At 45.6% G+C, this 15,821-nt stretch overlaps 1 protein-coding gene across 4 annotated transcripts in view; it reads right to left on the bottom strand.

The window, feature by feature from the left end:
• Usp (retinoid X receptor ultraspiracle) overlaps positions 1–15,821 on the bottom strand; it is a 51,024-nt gene that overhangs the window by 17,301 nt on the left and 17,902 nt on the right. For 3 of the 4 annotated variants that reach the window (XM_076316728.1, XM_076316730.1, XM_076316729.1), the window contains exon 2: positions 10,622–10,953. The exons of the other annotated variant lie outside the window; for it this stretch is intronic. In XM_076316728.1, the coding sequence (XP_076172843.1) occupies positions 10,622–10,706 (85 nt within the window). In that variant the 5' untranslated portion in view covers positions 10,707–10,953. The remainder of the gene's footprint in view (positions 1–10,621; positions 10,954–15,821) is intronic. 4 annotated transcript variants of the gene reach the window in all.

Below are 15,821 nucleotides of genomic sequence, written 5' to 3'. Positions count from 1 at the left end.
AACCGCGAGCGATTTATTGCGAATGCAACGCTCGGAATAATCTAACCGAGCAAACTTGCGCGCGAAAACCACAGAAATTCCATTGTATCGGACAAAGCGCACGTTGTACGGCTTTCGGAGTATCTCTCGCGCCGTAACGCTCGAATATCCACGGTGTAAACGCGAAGATAAGCCGGTGATTTCCCTCTATCTTGCCGGGGTCCCGACTGGACCCTACGTTTTACTTCGTCGAGGACACTCGTTCCGCAAACCAGCGTAGAGGGGATACAAAACTGGGCTTTCTGGAATTATTCACCGCGTATTTCAACGCGCCGGTAAATCCCGCCGGGAGATAATGGACTCGGCGAGAAACTGTTCCTCGAGGTGCGACCATCGGTAGAGACGTTCTCCGACTAGAGTCGCGTTAAATTCAGGCTGTCGCTCAAGGTCACTTTTCCTACCGTCACGAGCGATCTCGAGCGAATCGATTCGCGCTGCTCCGATCGTACACTCTCGGAGATCTTTACGAGCGATATTCGGACAATCGTGACTCGTTGGAAACGCGATTACTTGTACCAGGGATACGGTTATTTGCATATTAAAGACATCTAACGAGTGAATAAATCGACCGGGTCTAGGTACGTTATGAGTCGTCGTGTGGAACATTGCGAGAAAATTATGCGCGACTCGGTTCCGAGTTTTCGCTCCATCGAAAACTCTCCGCGTATTCGGTGCTCTAGATCTTTGGCCGCAAAATCGTCCAAAGAGTCCAGGCGTATTCGTTCGCCAACCGATGCTGCATCGCCAGAAATTAGTTTTCGAACGTTCCTCCTTCGAGGAGAGGCCAGCGCGCGACCGTCTGCGAAATTCTAAAAGTACACCGCGTTCTCGTTTTCGCTTATGGAAACGAAGGCGTCTCGTTCGATGCTTTCGATCGAAATTCGATTCCCATCGGAACGAAGGAGAGCTCGCTCGCTCGTCTGCGACACCGTGCGCGCCCGCCAATGAAAGTCGAAGTGTCGTGCATCTGGAGCGGCTGAATACGGAGCGAACTGCACACACGACGCGCACTGCTCGTGCATAAATGTTTCTTACGTTAAACCATCCTGCGAAACGTCGATCCCGACCGACCGGTAGATGACGACGACGACGACGAATCTCGGTCACAGCATCGAATAATTCATCTCCCTCGCAACTTCTTATTAGCTCTTGTATATCATTGACACGCACCGTTCGGGATCGATTTTAACGACGAACGACGGTTATTTATCGAGAAAAAAAGAAAAGAAAAGGGAACGCCGGGATTAGAATTGCGACCGAGGATAAGTGTTTTCTTGTGTCCCGAGACGCGCCTCGAAGCAACGATACAATCGATATTGTGGCAAAAGATATGTACCGATGTCGTACAACGCAAACTTTGAGATTTCGGTAGCTCGAGTTTATGCAAAATACCGTGCGAACGTACCTCGCAAGTTCACTTGTTAAATTTTCTTTACCAGTCACCTAGAAAACAGTCGTAACCTGGTTCAGTTTCTGTAATCGCTTTGCTACGAGTCGTATCGATTCAATAATGAAATGTTTTTCAGGGATCAAATTTAAGAGAGTTAACAGATCGATCTGTCGCGCGGAATACGACGACGATTAAGTTGCGGTCGAGAACTGTCGCGATCGATGAAGCGGTACGCGGGCCCCGGGTTGCATCCTACGTTCCTGAAAGTGCAGAGCAGACCGATCTATATGCAGCTATACTTTATATAACACGGCGCGCCACGTGCAGGGCAACTTGGTACCTGGGTCACCGGGAGAAGGTCACGGGGTCGAGATTTCAGCTAGGCGCGCGGATTTCACGAGACTCGTGGGCGTGCATCTTTGTTGCGTTGCAGGTGCAACCGGACGCGGTCCGTGGCTGCACTCGTTGCAAGGGCGCGGTAGGTATAGACGATGTGACAGACTTCTCCCGATCCGTGTTATTCGAAATTGTAAATATTCGATGATCGAGCTACGAGAAGTCGAACGAGATACAACGATAGAGAGCACTTTATTTTTCATTTACGTGTCGGTAATTACGAAACCGGCCTAAGTGAAAAGTTTAAAATTGTCAAACAAAAGACATACCGACCTGTGTTAATTTCAATTGAAATTATTCACTCTTCGAACGCTCTGATAAATTTTTAACGAATTGTACAATGTTTTATCATTTACTATTATTCGCGCTGGGACAGTAATAGCTTTGGTTGGAAGTTGTTGTTAAAAGGAGGCTCGTTTTTTTCTCAAGTGGTAGGCTGTTTCAGTCGGTTACGTATCTAGCGGAGAAATCAAGCCTCTGGTATATATCAGCGAATAAGAGTATGTCGAGCTTAAATTGGCCTTGTACGTGAATACCATGGCGAAGGTCAGGGGTTCGCGTTTTCAAGCAGGTGAGGCGGCGTACGTTTATGCGCTCGTGGAACCGCGTGTGTACGCCTCGTTGTCACAGGTGCAACGAGGCGTGTCGTTCCTGCACGCTTCCATTTACTCCGCACCGAGTATTTGCCATGGACGTAATATATTTACAACACGGTTTACCTTTAAGTAACGAGTGGAAAAGGTCGTGTAAACAACATTTGGATAACGATATTTTTAAACGTTTATTAAAGTGGATACGCTATTCTTCCAATAACGATTAAAAAGAAACGCGGCAATGTACGTGAATTATTATTTTTCAAAGAATATTCGTTAACGCTTGGTTCCACGATTTAAATTCCAATTTTTTTTCGGCGAGTCTATGAACGGGTCGTTTATATTTTATTCCTTGTACGAAATTTTCATCTACTTTCGTAGGAACCGGCAGGGGAAATAAATAACGAAAAAACGAAACCGAGAAGAAAACTGGGAGGATTGATCGCATTGTCGGATGCACGCACCGGTTCGTTCTATCGTTTTTAGACGCAGAACGGAACTCGCCATCGGCGAATGCGTAGGTTTGTCGCTGTCGATATCATCGACGAGCTCCTCTCTTTAGTTCCGCTTCGTTAAAGCAAATACTCCGTGGAGGGAAGATCGATGGCCGTAACGGCGGAACTCGGAAAGGAAGTTTCTCGTTTGCGGCGCGAGGTAAAAATGACGTAAGATTAAAATCGTATCTCGAGCAAGGGTAAACCGATCGAGACTTCGTACTCGAACGGTGATGAATGGTAATCGATATCGCGAAACGACCTTCGTGAAAAATGATCGACCGTTTTCCATTATTTTTTGCACTTTTCCAACATCGAAAATTCCGGTACAATTTGACGTTTAAAACCGAATGATCTTTCTCCAAAACATTTTCGATTCTGTCGGTAGTTTAGAATCAATGGAAAGACTCTACCGTTTGGTAAACTTCGAAGGGTATTACGCCTTCTTCGATCGTTTATTAGTAAACGCAAAAAATAGCAGCCTGGTGGCTCTTAATGCTCCAAAAATTTATGCCGGTATCGATCTTCCCGGTGACGCGAAACGCTGTCATTATTTAAACTAACAATTTCTTATCAAAAAGGTTCGCGTTACGAATAAAAATGAACACGGTGAAATATGGCATCGATTTATCCTCGCCCGTAGAGGAGCAAGGGGGTTGAAGAACATTAATCAAGACTTACATTATCATTTTTTCCCCGGCCAGTACTTTATTCAGCTTTAAACGTGTACTTTCAGGTTGCTGTAAACGCGCAAGTAACCATACCGTGTCTTCGACGCGAATATTTCTCCGCGCGCGGTACAACGTTGGGAATGTTTTTCCATGCGTCGCGGAAACGTCGATGCCTTTCTACTCTCGAAGGAAATTCGCAGACTCAAAAGTACAATGATCCCCCGGCGCAGAAACAATTGAAATCCCGTGTCCTTAACCGTTCAGTGCGGCGAAAGGTCAACGCGAACCGTCCGCCTCGTGATTAACGACCTTCTTACCTTCAAACGAGCAACGTCCATTGCTGTTACGTAAGCTCGTTGACGTTCGTTGACTAACTTTGTTAGCGTCGGCCGGTGAATAGAATAGAAGGGTGAGGAGGCGCGAAGACGCGAAAACCGTGCCTCCGACAGCCTTGAGACCGGCGTTCGTTCCGGTTGCGCCTTTACGCTTCGATTTCATCGCGAAGCTACACCGAGATACTCTCTGCCATCGGGTTGTTATCTACCGTGTTGCAGAAACGGTACGGTAGGAGTTTTCGACTCAATGGCCTCGAAGGTTGAAACATTTCGCGTCCACGCGGTTCAGCTTTTCTCGTCCGCGATCTCGTCGATCTTACCGAAAGATTCGAAATGGTTTCTTCGGTGGCTAGAATATTCGCAGTTTCACCATGGTCGCTCACCGTTGGATAAATCGTCGACGGGATTAGGCTATGGAAAGGTCGTTCGCGACATCGGAGATTTGACGTCGATAAGAGGACGCGGACAACCGGATATCTGACAGATACGTGGATAAATTGTGCCGGGGATAAGCGAAAGACAAGTGGAGTGACGGACGTGCGTGGTAAAAATAGCCGCATCGGGCGATGGAAATGTCCGTTTATGAGGGAACGGGATAAAATTCGCTGAACGAAGTCTAGCACATCGGACTTTCATGGAAACGCACCGATTCGTATCGTCTCGGGATTTCCTGCGCGGCGCGAGTTACAGAAATTTGAACGCGATGCTGATCGGCGACCGTTCTCGAATGTTTAGCTTTGGAGAAAAGAATCTCTTCGAGATATCCAGACATTGGATCTAAGATCACGGCACAGACAGAAGATTTTCATCGCTCGAGACCAAACTCGCTACAGTATTGGGTGGTTCGGAGAGTCATTTCGTTTTCCAAAATGGAGAATATATAATTTAACCCTTTGGACTCGAGAGGAGATCCTCGGTCGCCACATAATTCGGTGTACTATCTTCGATCCGGGAGAACTTCGTGGTTTGTAATTCAAATTTGAATTGAAATATTATGTTCTCGTGGAGTGTAAACGCATGTATGCGAAGTATATAAAAATGTTCCATTCCAGATGAACTTTACGACTTGAAGAATTTTCTCGAGACGTCGGTTTCCGGTAGCAAACAAGCCACGAGTGCAAAGGGGTTAATAAAATGTTTATACGCTCTAAAAAAATCGTGTCTCGTTTTCACAAAAATAAACGAAACGACTTTTCAAACGACCCAATATTTACTTCGTCTACTCGTCGTGTCAAAGGGAAGAAGAAACATCTTCCTCTGAATCGAGAAAAAATCGACACGAACCATCGAAGCGATGGTCATCCTAGCGCGATTCGTAATGACGGAAATGACGATAAACGACACAAAATCTTACACCCTGACCAGCTTTTCCCGACATAAGTTAACTCGAACACGAGTCGAGGCACGCTTCGATAAGAACACACCCGCGCGCGTATCGTCGAGATTAGTTGGTCGTTCTCAACGAAGGTGTAATCTTAACAAAAAGTCGGGGTTGTAATCGCGTTCCAGCAATCCGGTCGGTAGATTCTTTTCCCCGGCCGCGCGCACATCATCCGTACCACAGTGTTCGATATTCACCATGGGAATAGCAATGGAAATGCATCCCGTATGCCCGACTCGTGGCATCGCGTACGGGAATTTTCTGCACGTGTCACGGTGCAAAACGTGCTCTTGCCCGTGGCACGCCCTGCAATCGGTCGTCATAAACGAACGTGTGCCCGCACGTACACCACTGGCCGAACAACACGTGCTGCGATGCAAGATTTACGTCGCCTTACCATCGGTGCGTATTTATCTCTCGCGTTACGGGAAACGAGGATTCGGCATCGCTCGGTGATACGGGTTTCGTTAGTTTACTTGGATCCGTGGTTGACTTTTCTTCGAATGTGTTATAAAAGGTGTGGCAACGGTCCGGGTACAACGACACGGGGTGAGATTCCTCGGAGAGAAACGAGCAAAGAACGCAGTAAGGGTAACGTATTTTCGTTAAATCGATGGAGGATACGTCATCGATGACACCCGAAACTTTGAACGGATTTAAAAAAGGAAAGCTCGTTTGAAAACAGTGTATTCTCGTACGCGTCGTACTTTCCATGGTATAATAAGATGCGTTGCGCGATACGAATAGTGTAATGTTACCGGATTGGACTGCCGGTTTTAAAACGTGGGCGTATCGTGTAGTGCAAACTGGCCGTGATATGTCGATATAAATTGAGGTCACGTTAAAGTCACCCGGGAACTTATCGGTAATTCAATGAAATTGCGAAATTTCTTCCGATATTAACCGCGCACGAACCAAGGATCTTCGATTCGTATCACCGTGAAGAATTTTTGGTAATTCTTTCCGTCGTTAAGATTATTAAAAAAGAAAAAAAAGAAGAAAATTTGTAGCGTGCCAAAACCTTCGACGCGATCGTCCCTCTCGTTTCAAACGCTTCTAAAATTCCTGGCACATCGTTCTCAAAATGATACGCCACGAAATGAACCTTGAAACGCGGAAGCCTCTCTGCGCGCGACTTTCGTTTTTCGAAACGACGAAGAAAAATATCACCGAACAATCTTACGATCGATTTTTCTGTGACGTAACGTAGCTCGTAAAGCGTTTAAACAACTGCGATTTCTGGCATACCAGCGGTTGCGTCAACAAGACAATGCAAAGGCCACGACTTTCATGGTGAAACTCGCCGACGACACGAGACCCGTGCACGTTCCTTATGACGCGGATACGTGTTCGAAACACTTATTAGCGCCGCGATCGTTCCGCTTCGATTGTGTACATCGATGCGTCCGCGTAATAGATACATCTAATCGGTCACTAGCCACGTCGCGGAGTCTAAGCAACGTGACTACAATAGACGATCGCTTCCTGTACACCGTCTTAGCCGCTAGCGGGTATTGCCGATGGACGAGATATAAAGCGAACTCGTAAAAACCGCGCGAAAACGTTAGACGTGTTCGAACGTCGTGTAGTTGGGAACAACGCGATCGTATTCGTATATACGATTTTGGGGTCAGAGTTCTCACCGTTCCTGGACAACCGTGCGAAAAAATTGCAATCGGTTTAACGTTACCATGCGTAAACTTGCGCGAAACTCGCATCGCGCCTTTACCAATTCATCGCGCGGACATCGAAGTGTACGATCGCGTGCATTAATCAGCGAGCACGAACTAAATGAATCATCAAGAGTAGACCCATTAGACACGTTGGCTCGTATGTATACCACTTCGATTATCTAAGCTCACTTTCATTCCACACAGCGGCGTTTAACATTGAATATAAATTGAATGAACAAGCAAAGGAAATCAGCGCGCTATTGCGCTTTTAGATCAGTATGCCAGATAACTTTCCGTATACGGACGATTTCGAAACGTTGGATTTCGATTCGTATCGTCGGCTGAAATATACGTAATTCATTGATCACGAGATGCAAGATCCCGTAGCACTTATCTTTCCGATCGGTTCTTTTACTACGCGATTGTTTTTCAACTTCGTAGTGATCGCGGTACGTTGTACGCGTACGTACTTCGGTACCTAAACGGTATTCCAATGTAGCGATCTACGGTACGAGAGAACGAAACAATTACAAATAAGCGTAGGCTCCTCGAGCACTATATTCAGTTATGACGAGTTAAAGAACGATGCGCGCTACGCCATTAGGTCTGACCTGAACCGACACACACTACTGTTGCAAGTTGCTCTCGTCCACAATTAACCAAGCAAATCACGTATCAGAGATTTCACAATTGTCGTCTATTATTCATACCCAAAGTAATAAAATGGCTACCGGTATCGTCGCCGCGTTTATCGATCGATCGTAACTCAAAATCTTCGATCGATGTAACATCGTTTGTCTTCCGTGCTTCGAATTTATCGAAGACAGAAGAATTACCAACGAAAACCGTACGTACTTCGCTCCAACCGACTTCAATCGCCGAACGAAATTTCGTCCCCTTTGGACGGCCACGTTGTCCGAATTAAACGTCGTTCCATCGAGGCAACGTTCTGCCGGAACGCGGGCAGACGATCGAACCGTTAATTAAACAAACCGTCTACCTGTGGGGGACGCGTGTCGACGGATAGAACGTTGCGCAAACGACGCCCACGCGAGCGGCTGAAAGGTGCGCAAACCTAATCTAATACGGGGCAGAAGGTGTACGATTCGTGCACACGTGTAACCGTCGCACACCGACACACGGAGGCTGCGCTTCACGGCTGGTTCGCATCGGTGCCAAGGTTGCGTTCGTACTGGTGCGCGGATTAACTGAACCAGCATTGAGCGCTCTGGAGTCTCGCGTGATGCTTATACGCTGCGCTTATCGCATCGGTGCGCACACGTACGCGATGCATAACGTTCGAGTGGCCACGGCTTGGTTTCGCCCGGAGTCTAGCCTCAGCGAACAGAGCCAACGGAATCACCGAAATTCATTGGGAAATGGTGAACTTCCTATCATAGGAATCTACCGAAACATTAATACCGAAACTGTGCCGGTCCTGGTGCGATAGAAAGAAGGTAAACGTTTACGGTTGCTCCGATTGTCCATTATACGGGACGCGTGGTACAATTGGGGCGTGTAATACCTCTTCGTTGCGGATGAAATGGTAGAGGAAGAAACGGCGAAGACCGCGTATGACTAACAGACCGACCGTACACGAGACAGACGATACGGTAGGAGAGGTTGGCGAGCGGGCAATTAATTTTGTTCGTACTTTTAGCTCGGATTGGAATTTACCTAGGCATCAACCTGCGGATGTTTGCTTTCGGACGATCGAATCCGTAATCTCCGTAAAGTCTAACGATAGGTCTTCTCGCACAGCCCTTCTATCGCTTCTATTTTCTTTCGCCCGATCGCAAAATTGCGTTTGGGAATCAAAAGGCTTGGCAGTGACCCCCGTGGAACGTGTAAAATTCCTACGAATTTTCTCGTACGTTTTGTCAAACTTCTCTCAACGTTTTATTCGATAAAGATTGATCGAACGCAGTGAAAATTGATCGTGATCGATCGTGAAGTAATTCCTTGACTGCAATTTCGATAGAATACATTGCATCTCGATAGTGTTACAAAACGAAATCGCGTTCGAGTTCTCTAAAACGTGTAAACCTAACCGAGAAGGGAACAAAGAAAAGAATCCTCGTAACGATCGTCGTGAATTTTCCACCTTGGATTTAACGGCGTAACTCCGGAGCAAAGAAGAAGAGAAAAAAAGAAAAAAAAGAGGAAAGACTAGAGGAGACCCGTAAAGCTGGAAACGCGTCACGCCGCGTGTTGCTCGGCAATAGGGGCACGCGATAAGCCTCAAAAAGGATCGTAAATTGTAGTAGGGGCGTAGATAACGAAGCGCATTGGCGTGACCTTCTCGCGGCGAGCGTTTGCGGGCCGCTTTTGAAGCCGCGACTGATAACGAGCGCTCGCGACTACTCGCGCGAGCGCGCGCATGCGTTCCGCTCGCAAATTGCACCATTCAGGTTTCAATAGCCGACCTTCACCCTATGTGCATTTAACAGCACCGTGCAGCTAGACGCGCGCGCGTGTTTCCAGGCTGCGTATTTAAACATTTCACGTCGACGTCAGCGATTATCGGAGCCAGTGAGTCATTTTCGCTCGAGATATCGTTTAGTACGTGCAGCAGTCGTACGAGCCAGCTTTTACCAACGCGTACTCTTCTTTAACCCCGAACACGATTGGATAAAATACTTTCTGCATGATCGATCGTCTAAGGTCAATTTAACTCCGATCGCGGAAATAAACGCAACGTATAGTTTATCCGGCCGTGCATGCGACTGGTGGATCCATTAGCGCTGGATTTGTAGAATCGTGGTTCGTTTTGGGATCGCAATTATATCGAACATTGTATCGTTGAAAAATGATATTTAACCATCGTTGGCGTATTTTAATATTTTATAGTATTTTATTGGCGAGAAAAATTCAAGTCATCCTCTTAAATGATCCAACGACACGGTTTTCCACTTATCTCGAACCGTGTATTCAAAACAATGCGAAGTATCTGAATCGCTATTATGTTTTGAAATTACACGCTGCGGAACGGGATTGCAGTAAAGATAGTTTTAAGGGCTGGGAATAGATAAGCCGAAGCCTCGAGAATTGTGCTAATTGACTGTCTAGCACCACTATGCTAATCGTCGTTTCAACAGTCGGTCTCGTTTAAGCATCTTCGGGCGCTAAAATTCACAGCGGCGAGGTATTTCAAATGACATCGATTTTAATCAGCAAGGACACTCACGAAAGCTATAATTGCGAGTATACCCGCCGAGTGATGCAATTATCTTGTATAATTTACTTAACTTCGTCGCAACGGATGTGCAATGTAAAGTGCACATTTTCACGGTAATTCTCCGGTAGCATTACATATAAAGTCGTACGGTATATTCCTATTTTGTATTCTTATTCGTTTCTTGATAAAAACATTAACGATTATTGAACGAACAGTGTTTCCTATTGTTTCTTCCGTCTCCTTTTATTTTAAACTTAAAATTAATAATTAAAAAGTATCGGAAGGAAACGGGGAATGTCCTCGATTGTATCGCAATAATTTTACAAGGAATTATTTAATTTCCTTAACGATCAACTACCGTAAAACTTTCAAACTTTTAAACTTCAATACCAATGAGTTCACGAGTCTGCCGAAGGTAGAATGCTTTTGGACATTCCCTGTTTCGATTGCGAATAGTATCAGAATACATACAAGTATTGCCGCGCGACCAATGTTGGGCCTGAGTCCCCTGGATGATGGCGGTGACCGACATCATCGGTTTCTCCTTCTTCATCATCTTGGCCGTTTTGATGTTTCTGGTTTCGCTCGTCACTTTTACCGCTTCCGCCCCGAATCTTCGCCAACGAGATACTTCAGGCGAACCACAAGCGACACTCTCGTTGCGTCATTTCGAAAAACCAAGAATCGTTCGGCCGAGTTTTCCTTCCTTCTCCTAAATCGTGCTACGTTCCGTCTTTTGGTATCGATTTGGTTTCGTTCACTGCACTTCTCTTTGGTTGTTTCGCGCTTAACTCTCGATTGCTCTACGAGGAGTAATAGGAACAATCTTTAAAAGTTCGAACGAGCTGACCGTAACATGGATTTTAGAATGGGGCGAGACGGATCCCATTAACGATTAATCGTAATCGCTAAATAAGAAGATTCTGTACGAAGGAAGAATTTGCTTGTGTCTGCGGTGGAAAAGCATGTCGGAGGCGATGCGCGGCGAATCGGTCGCAGATCTAAACGAAGCATTGTAATTTTTATCGCGAGCTGAATTGCGAAACGAGCAACGAGCGCGTTCGCGCCGCTTTGAACCGCGCGTATCCTTTCCCCGCAGTTTCTCGCTGCCGTGTTCTTTTCCGATCGAGTTTATTGCTCGCGAAAAAGTAACGGCGGAGGGAACACATATATCGTCGAGAGATAAACAGAGCAACTCGTTAATCCGAGACGGATAGAATTTCCGTCGGAGTAGCGTAACGCGACCGCGGAAGCTCGACTTGGCAAAACCGACATCGTTGTTCCGAGAACCGACCTTTAAAGTGCATCAATGTTTCAGAAATATCTCACGTACACCCATCCTGTCTTTGAATTACCCGCTACGACGTATAAACGAAAGAAGCTCGCGACACTATGGAATTAGTCGCCTCGAGGGATCGTTTATCGCGAAAAACGAATAGACGATGTAAAATTGTACGCGTCGAAAGTGATTCGAGGATTTCAGCTCGCGGCTCGAGCATCGGAGTTAATTTCGTACGATGCCGAAAATATTTTCCAAAGTTACGAACCCGAACTTTTTACGAGTCTAAAATTGAAGCGAACTGTCTCGAGAAATTTTCGGAGTAAATCATTTCGGAGTAAATAACATCTTGGATGGGAACCATGGCTTGCATTTGAACGATACCCTCGTCTTTCGAACACAATGGTGGGCGGAGCGAAGAGACGACGGATGAGCGAGACAACCCGAACGATACGGTGGGGGTAACCTCTCGATGACCTCGAGCGTTGAAAATTTTCTGCCACGAGTTCAACTCGTTCGCGATGCTTCTAAAAATACTACGAAAATTTCACCAAAGTACAGGCCGAGCGTACTACACGCGGTGAAAGTGACAAAAAGCATGGATTGTGCCGAAAGTTGGAGTATATAGAGAAAACGAGAGTAAACCCGCGAAATTTGTACGCGCCAAGAATAAAAACGACGAGGCTCGAACGAAAATGAAAAATTGGAGCGTTTCGCGAACGAAAAAGGGACGGAGCGAACGGCTCGCGAGAACACATCGGCGAGATCAAACGAATTTCGCGACGAACTGCCATAGACGGCAATATTTTACGCTTTTTACGGGGTTCGAGACCGGTAGAAAAAAAAAAAGAGCCCCGAGTTATCTCCGGAGAACGCCGGTCGGCCTGCTAAAAATTCGTGGGAGAAAACGCGGATTGTCCCCGGAGGATCGCGAAGTAATCGGGAGCAGACTCGAAGACGAATGTGCTAGGTTTACCGGTTGACAGCTCCGGGAACGTTTCCTAAAACGAATCTACCGAACGGACAAAAAACACGGGATTGATCGCCCGAGAACGCTTGGTAACACAACTCTGTCGAGGGAAATAATTCAAGAGTCGAGAACCGATCTATTTAAAATATACGTGAATCACCGATCGGTGATGGACTTTCCCGTTTAGGCGGTTCGCGATGATTCGCTGAGTTAAGAGAAACACGATCGTCGAGTACCGGTGGTGTCTCGATTTGAAATCGGTGCTTACGAATTTTCGTGTAACTCGTCGCGGAGCACAAGACACGAGAGAGAGAGAGAGAGAGAGAGAGAGAGAGAGAGAGAGAGAGAGAGAGAGAGAGAGAGAGAGAGAGAGAGAGAGAGAAAGAAGAAGAAGAAGAAGAAGAAGTCGCGCGTAGAAATTTTCCCGGCAATTTCCACGCGGGAGGAAACTGCAAGTAACTGGAATTCCTGCAGTCGGTATTACGGAGCGGCGACCTTGACCACAGCATGTAGGCAGAAAATGCGATTGCCTTGCCACAGCGGCGACAATCGCCGCGCCGGAGAAACAATGCTTACGTAACGCGAGCAATTATGCAAAATGCAAGTATGTCCACGTGCGTGTGTGTACCAGCCGCGGTGCATCTCCTATTCTTCTGGCATCGCGTGTATCCGCCTGACGACCGCTCGTAATGGCAGAGGCGATAATACTCGTCCAACCGTGGCGCGAAACCCGACTATTGTTACGTAAAATCCTTTCTACACGGGAAAAGAATGTTGTGCGCGTCGCGAGACCTCGGACGTCGTCCGCCTGTCCGCCCGTCCACTCGTCCGTCCGTCCGTCTGTCCGTCCATCCTTTTCGTTTCCTCCTTCCACGTGATCAACGCTGCGGTCATCGATCATTAAAGTGGACGAAGATACCGGAGGACACATTTCTAATGGCAATCGCTGGTGTTGAGGTTGAAGTTCAAGGTTAATCCCGAAGAGGCTGCGTCAGACCCTGTCTACCGAGAAAGACGAATCGATACGTACCGGGTGCTCCGCAAGCACGGCCGTTACTGCCCGCTCGATAACTGTTTCGGTTCGCGACTTTCACGCGTTTCGTGTCAAGGAACTCTTTTGCCCATTGTTTTCTACCGGGTTGTACGAATTTCAAACGGTCGATTGCTCTTTCAAGGGCCCGAAAATGTTTCGAGTCGACTCGTAGGAAATTATGCACGCGGTTAAAGACATTGAACTCCGTGGATCGTTAATACCGAACAATGAGATTTAATTCGTTTATTCGGGAGATACGATTTTGAAAAATTGTAACGCTCGTCGTCGACTATCGAGGCCACGAGTATTTTCCCGCCAAAATAAAGAACTGTCGATTTCTTTAAACACGCTGGAGTGAATTTTTATATTAATCGACTACGATTAATTTTCTTTTTTTTTTTGCATACCGATCAATAGAAATATGATCGAAAAATATTCCTTTTATCGATATGTATATTTGCAGAGTCAATCTTCTCCTTTGCAACGACTATTCAGAAACTTTACAACACTACTATGACGTGCCGTTGCGATTATAGTTAAGAACTATCCAGTCATCTTGTAAAGAGATGCCGCATGGAAACAAAGAGAAGTTGAGCTCGTAAATTATTTATACCAAAGCGACTGAACTCGATATGTTATTGTCATCTGCGGTATGAAAGTTAATCGATAACACGCGCTTCACCCGTTATTCACCTCACGTGTTGGATGTGTAAGCTATTCTCTCGTGGCCTCGAAGTAATGCGCAGGCAGACACAACGTAGACTGAATTTGGCAAACCATTAGCAGACCCTACAGCTGCCATATTACTTATCGAATATACCTGCCATTTACCGGGGTTGTTAATCAAAATTCTGTTTGCCGTTACGATCGATTCGCACATAGCGCGTAGGTTCCACCGTCCCTTACTTTTTGTGAAATATTTCCTACTCCCTTTGATTAATTTCTCGTAAAAGTAAATAACGTTTAAAATTTAGTACCGTAACGAAGGTGCGGTAACACGACCGATTTCCGATAGAGTAGAAAATTAATTTTCTAATATAACAAAAATATTGTTACGCGAACATGATGGAACGTTCGAAAAGTGCATGTGCATCGAGCCACAAACTGTACGAAACTACGATTGCGAAGGGTAGAAGTAAACTTGTTACGCATCCGAGATGAAACAGGAATTACATATGCATGTGTTCCAGAGCTAACAAAAAGTTGACCACTGCACTGATGCATCCACTGCAGAGGTCAGTGGGACCTTAATACTGCGTAGAAGATTCAAGAGAGAGAAGGGTGGACGACTCGAACTGCGCACTTTTGCAGTTAGGGGACGATGATTCACGAACGCACAAGAGCCAATGTACCCACGTATAAATATGCAAACACAATTTATCACGTTTTACTTTCGACAGATACTTCAATAACATCCTTTTAGTAAAATGTTGAATTATCTACGGTGACGTTGACCTTGATAATACATTAACCAAAATAAATTTTGTTACTCGAAACGAGCACGTTCCGAAGTTTGGAAAACAAAAGATAAATCATGATTTCTGCGTCTTAAATTGATATCGTCGTTTAACACGGACAATTAATTTCTGTAGTACGAGAAATCGAAGAAAAAATACTATGCAACGAACTGTCTCTTGCTGCTAAATATATAAATGTTTCTCAAACATAATTTAATTCAACGCAATTAAACTACAGGTATAATCGATCACAAACGATGGTTACCCACGGAACGATCGATCAGTACCGTGATAATTAATTCCCAAGTTTCCATTAAAATAGAATTAAAAATATATTACTTCCATTTACATGGCATAATTCTGACACGATATTTGTTTCAAAATTATCTATAATCTTTTCACTTATTTTCAACGGAAAATTTCGTACTCTTAAAAAAAAAAGAAGTTGCAGTAACGTTCGCGAATCGAATGTAGCAAAGTTCGGAACAGTATATTTGGACGATTGACTCGTATATATACGTATTGGATCGTTAATATTAATTCTTTGTAACGAGTTCGATATTATTCGTTCACGAGATCGATCGAATTTCGAACGATCGAGGGCAAAGAGTTAGGCTTGGCACGTGCGCGTCGCCACGCGTAATATTCGTAACGTGCTGCCGCAGAAGTCACTGTTGCAACAGTCACGTTTGATTACGACACTGACAATATACTTTGCGCGATCGATAATGTTTGTGGCATCCACCGACAGTTTTGGCGTCTCGCGCGCTCGGTCTTTGGCACCGCAAAGAAATGCAAACCATTCGTGACGTCACTCGCGACACAAACTTCTCGAATACATTTTGCTTCTTTCTCGCTACCGCGATCGATTCCGAATATTCATTTTACATTGCACCGCGTAAAGTTTCCGTTCGTCAAATGTTATCTATTGA

Source organism: Ptiloglossa arizonensis, chromosome 7 (genome assembly GCF_051014685.1).
Source record: "Ptiloglossa arizonensis isolate GNS036 chromosome 7, iyPtiAriz1_principal, whole genome shotgun sequence".
Lineage (NCBI taxonomy): Eukaryota > Metazoa > Arthropoda > Insecta > Hymenoptera > Colletidae > Ptiloglossa > Ptiloglossa arizonensis.
Note: the sequence above shows the minus strand (reverse complement) of the source record. Positions and strands in the feature narration are given on the sequence as shown.